Source organism: Aplysia californica, unplaced genomic scaffold (genome assembly GCF_000002075.1).
Source record: "Aplysia californica isolate F4 #8 unplaced genomic scaffold, AplCal3.0 scaffold01558, whole genome shotgun sequence".
NCBI lineage: Eukaryota > Metazoa > Mollusca > Gastropoda > Aplysiida > Aplysiidae > Aplysia > Aplysia californica.
This window is the reverse complement of record NW_004798828.1, coordinates 52,175-57,538: the sequence shown is the minus strand read 5'-3', so window position 1 is coordinate 57,538 and position 5,364 is coordinate 52,175. Positions and strand designations below refer to the sequence as shown.

General features: G+C 42.5%; 1 protein-coding gene across 1 annotated transcript in view; it reads left to right on the top strand.

Annotated features, from left to right (window-relative positions):
- The window catches only part of LOC101851626 (protein MAK16 homolog), a gene marked incomplete in the record, with an annotated part of 17,389 nt that overhangs the window by 3,805 nt on the left and 8,220 nt on the right, over positions 1 to 5,364 (top strand). The window contains 3 exon segments of the mRNA XM_013090819.2: positions 3,048 to 3,094; positions 3,923 to 4,032; positions 4,851 to 4,983. Of these exon segments, the coding sequence (XP_012946273.1) occupies positions 3,048 to 3,094; positions 3,923 to 4,032; positions 4,851 to 4,983 (290 nt within the window).

The window sequence follows — 5,364 nt, the reverse complement described above, 5'->3', positions numbered from 1 at the left end:
GGGCGGGTGAGAATAGCCACTTTCTTCACAAAATTATTATCAAGGCCATCTCTATTCTCACCCGGGGTGAGAATAGCGCTGGCGAGTCTTTTGGCTATTCTCACCTGGTGTATGTTCACCGTTATAGCCTAGATCTAGGCCAACCAATTTTGCGTTCACCCTGAACCACAGAATTCTACACTGTGATAACAGAAAAATTGTAGAATTCTGTGCCGTGAGCTTGTACGTTCCATTACTATTGGTCTATTGTTAGCCTAAAAGCGTACAATTTTGTCTGTGGGCAGTGGAGAGAAAAAGAGAGAGAGAGGAGTAGCGCGAGAACTTCCGGGCAGACAAAATGGTAATCAGAAAGCGACAGAGAGAGAGAAGAGGGGAGGAGTAGATCTTGCGAGAACTTCCGGGCAAAACAAAATGGCGACCCGCGTAGTTCGGCTCGATTCGAAAAGTGAAATAGCCATAGATCTTTGTAGATGGTCAAATTAGCTTACTTTTGTGCTGTAACGTAATTTTTTCTTTGCTTTTATCCATTTGATCATCCACACTGATAGAAAGTGTATTCCAAAATTAGGAAAAACACGTCTTGTTTCACACTGAGTGAGCATAGCCAAAGGTGGCAAGTCTCACCCGGAGTGAGAGGTCGATCATATTTATATTCTCACCCCGGTTGGGGATAGCCACTTCCTTTACCATAATTTGATGTTTTGCAGTTAGGTTGCATCCGTCCTTTGTGTTGCCTTTTTGGTCATCAAGGCTTCAGGATTTCTTCTCTGGATGTAAACAAATGGATCGGGGACTTAAACGAACGGAACTCTACAAGATCACCATCTCGAGAATGGAAACCGATCGGAGAAGTAGAGTTCAAGTTTATTTTCCCGAACGATCGGAGAAATAGAGCCGGCCTTTTTATAAATTTATGGAAGTGGTTGTTCTCACCCCGAGTGAGAATTTATGACCACTTTCATAATAATACGGTCGACCTCTCACCCCGGGTGAGACTTGCCAGCATTGGCTATTCTCACCCGGTGTGACCTGTTTTTCCTAACTTCTGAATAGATCTACTCTCTATCGGCATCAGTGTGGATGACACGGCACTCTGGCAGTGGAATTTTAGTTGGGAGGGGACCTTATCACGTCGGGGTCACGTTCATTTACACATGTCCAAAAAATTTTTTAGGTCAGCCCAGACAGTTTAATCTCCTCCCGACCCTTGTTAGACTATATATAGATCTAAATGCAATTTTTTATTGGTAGATCTAGTGTCAATTGCCACTGAGTAAATTGGAGCTCTTTTGCGTTGGTGAGTAGATCTAGCATATATATGCTCGATGTTCTGCATTCGTGAACTTCCGCTTGTTTCTGCACACCTCTCTGTGCTTTTTCGGTAGTTCCCACCCCTCTTATTTGAACCTAGATTTAGATCTATAGGCCATGTTTGATGCGCGGCAAACGAGAGATATCAAACCTAACAGCAATCAAATTATGGTAAAATGCCCCCCGCCCTTCCATATTTTTATTAGATTTCCAGTTGTCTCACTGAAACCCCCGTAGGTCTACTCTTGGGGCCAAAACCAGCGAATAGTAATGGGGGGTGGGAACTACCGAAAAAAATGCCCCCCTCTCTGTCCCTGTGTGTAGGGTCTCTCTCTGTCCCTGTGTGTGGGGTCTCTCTCTGTCCCTGTGTGTGGGGAGGGGGGTCTCTCTCTGTCCCTGTGTGTGGGGAGGGGGGTCTCTCTCTGTCCCTGTGTGTGGGGAGGGTGGTCTCTCTCTGTCCCTGTGTGTGGGGAGGGTGGTCTCTCTCTCTCCCTAACCCTCGTCCCCCGGATTTATGTTCCCTGATGTATTTAATTTATAAAAGCGTATTTCTGCTCTAGCTTTTTTGCGGCCTACTTCTAGAAATCGCCTGTGTTGGTACTACACTGAAGCGTAATCATTGGGCTAGCCTATGTCTCATTCAAAACACGCCAAGTTGAAGTTGGTAGCTCTAGATGCTCGTCCAATAAAATTAGAGAACAAATTGACCCACTTAGGCATGAGGAGCTTGAAAGGATAGCCAGGAAACAAGACTTCCATTTTACTGTAAACAAAATCTTTCAAATGAGCTTGAATTTATATATGCAAAATGACATTACCTACCTGATAAAAATAAGTTTATAGGTAGTTTTGAATAGCATTGTGATTGTGCAGGTAAAAAGAATGATTTGGGTGCAAAACATGAGGAAATTAACCTCTATACTATTTCATTTCCAACCCCGGAATGTGTGTAACTACTCGTTATGACTTTTCAAACAACTTATGAGAGGGGAGTAGATCTTTAACTTATTCATGTGTTCACAAAACGTTATGAATAGAAAGCTAAAGATAAAGCGTTGTTTTCAGACTTGACACCGCTTCACTCGCTGGCAATTGACACTACCTTTTTTATTTTATGATTATTAATATTGATGTTATTAGATGTAATATATTATCTCCCTGGCTAGTTCTTGTATGTAATGTGAAATAGAGATGGATAATGTATGTATTCAGTAACACTCAGTGTCCAGAATAAAGTGCTGTATTTGTAGCTTTTCAACTCCTTATCTCCGACTAGCAGCTCCCAGCAACTTGTGGTCAGAACTGCGGTCCCGGTGTTCCACAAGCAGGGGCTCAGTCACTTCCTTTTTGACGACCTCAACGCTATGAATATTAGTTTTTAGCATTTGCCAAAAATAGAGATCTCTTTTTCCATGAGTTCTCTCATTTTACGAACTGTCAAAATAGGTTCATTAAAAAAATAATTTAGTTTTCCAATTGAGGGACGTGTATGTCACTGTCCTGTTTTATACCCAAAGAGGGCCCCAGCGCAGTGGCACAGTGGGGAAAACCCCCTCCGAGGATGAGTTGTGAGTTACGTGCCTGTTTACTTTCACTTTTTCAGTCTGTCCATCCTATTGTGAGTCTGTTATACTGTTTTCCTTCACGATTTTGTTCACTTTTATGGGACTGTTGTCTTTTTTGTGAGTGACTCCATATCGATTTGATGCCATGCTCCGTCTTTTGATTTATTTCAGATCATTTGGAGTGTCATCAACGGCTCCTTCTGTTCCTTCAAAGTAAAGTAAGTCAAAGTAAAGTTGGTCAAAGTAAAGTAGGTCAAAGTAAAGTAGGTCAAAGTAAAGTAGGTCAAAGTAAAGTAGGTCAAAGTAAAGTAGGTCAAAGTAAAGTAGGTCAAAGTAAAGTAAGTCAAAGTCAAAGTTGTTCTCGTGGACGGGGATGGGAGGCTTTGTCCATCGTGATAAGTTCTTTGATAGTCTGAATGTTGTCCCCTGTTATGTGCTTATGTCTTACACATGCACAAAACTTCAACATATGCACGCACATAACATTTTGTCTACTGTTATGTGCGTGCATATGTTGAAGTTTTGTGCATGTGTAAGCTTTGATTAAAAGACTTTCAGATAGGCTCTGAATAGCCAGCCTTGACAAAAATAGTATTAGGAGGTTGGCGGGTGCTCTGGGGTGGTTTTGTCCCTCTTGCCTGTTAAGTGAAATGTCCGTCGTCCATCGCGTCCTTCTCTCTTTCTTTTCTTCATTTGGCGTTCCTTTTTTAGTTACACCTACTTCTCGGCCCTATAGAAACAATCGAATTGTGTTGAAAGTGCCGTAAAAACTAAACTCAAACAAAATTGAAAATAATGTTTTTCTTTGGTTTGTAAAATTTGTTTGTTTTGGTTTGTTTTGTTAAAGGACATTTTTATTAAATCGTATGAATGAAGTGTTTGGAATTTGAGAAGAGATTTTTTCCTGTGGTTTTTGTCCTAAAGCTTACTCCAGCCCTGCAGTACTCTGTATAGTAAGTAATACATTTCTATTTTAGTTGCAATGTTGATCACGTTTGGCTTTGTGATTTATTCTACCGTGGTTGCGATTGTATTCTCTCTTTCAGAACCAAAAGTCAGAAGTTTTGCAGAAATGAGTACAGTTTGACAGGCTTGTGTAACAGATCAACATGTCCGCTCGCCAACAGTCAGTACGCCACCGTACGGGAAGAAAATGGTGAGTCCTTCCTGCTATAGGTCATCATCATCATCCCCATCGTCATCGTCGTCATCATCATCATCATCATCATCATCATCATCATCACTGCCTTTCTCGCCCTACATCAGGGTATAGGTGAACAGACACTTTCTCACCCTACATCAGGCTATAGTTGAACAGACACTTTCCATCTTTCCCTTTCTCGGGCTAGCCTCTTGGTATTATTTCATGTCTTCCCACGTTTCTGTACATCTTTCTCTGTGACCCTTCTCCGTGTTCCACGTGGCCTTCCCCTTGATCTACCACAGTACAGATCCCAATCCAACGCTTTCTTTCCTGTCATAAGTGTCAGCTTCATATTGGCCGCCAGCCATTCTCAGTGTCTGTCGCTGGAAATTACTAAATTCACCCTTATGTGAGAGGTGTAACTCTCATGAAGTTGAAGATTAATTTCACTTTACTTTCTGTTGTCCATGCTTTGTCCATTTAAGGAAATTGTTAATTTCTCACAAACTGACTCGGCCCAGTGACAGAAATATGCAATGTTTGACCCTTGATATGAGATATGTGCACAGCCTGTACTTTTTCATTATGGAAACTTTATTTAACCCTATCCGTACTTCGTATTTTACTATCGTATCCATACGACGTGGGGGAACTCTGTGCCACCACTTTCCTCAGAGGAAATTTACTCGTTAATCAGATCCGTATGCTTTGTATAGCTGTCTGTCAAAATGAAAAATGCTAAGAAATGCTTGCTGAATTGTCAGAAAGAAAAAGTTTCTTTTCATTTATGAAAATGACCATGTGTTTTCCCTATCTTTCCCTCCGTACAGGCGTGTGTTACCTGTATATGAAGACCATCGAGAGGGCAGCGTTTCCGCGGCGGATGTGGGAGAAAGTGAAACTGTCGAGGAGCTACGCCAAGGCCTTGAGGCAGATTGATGAACAGTTGATCTACTGGCCTAGGTGGGTGTGTGTGTGTGTGTGTGTGTGATGAACAGCTCATCTACTGGCCTGTGTGTGTGTGATGAACAGCTCATCTACTGGCCTAGGTGTATGTGTGTGTGATGAACAGCTCATCTACTGGCCCAGGTGTGTGTGTGTGTGTGTGTGTGTGTGTGTGTGTGTGTGTGTGTGTGTGTGTGTGTGTGTGTGTGTGAGTGTGTGTGTGTGTGTGTGTGTGTGTGTGTGTGTGTGATGAACAGCTCATCTACTGGCCCAGGTGTGTGTGTGTGTGTGATGAACAGCTCATCTACTGGCCTAGGTGTGTGTGTGTGATGAACAGTTGAAGGAGAGGGGAGGGTGGCAGTAGTGACTGAGTGAGTTATACACGTGGAAAGGGGGGGG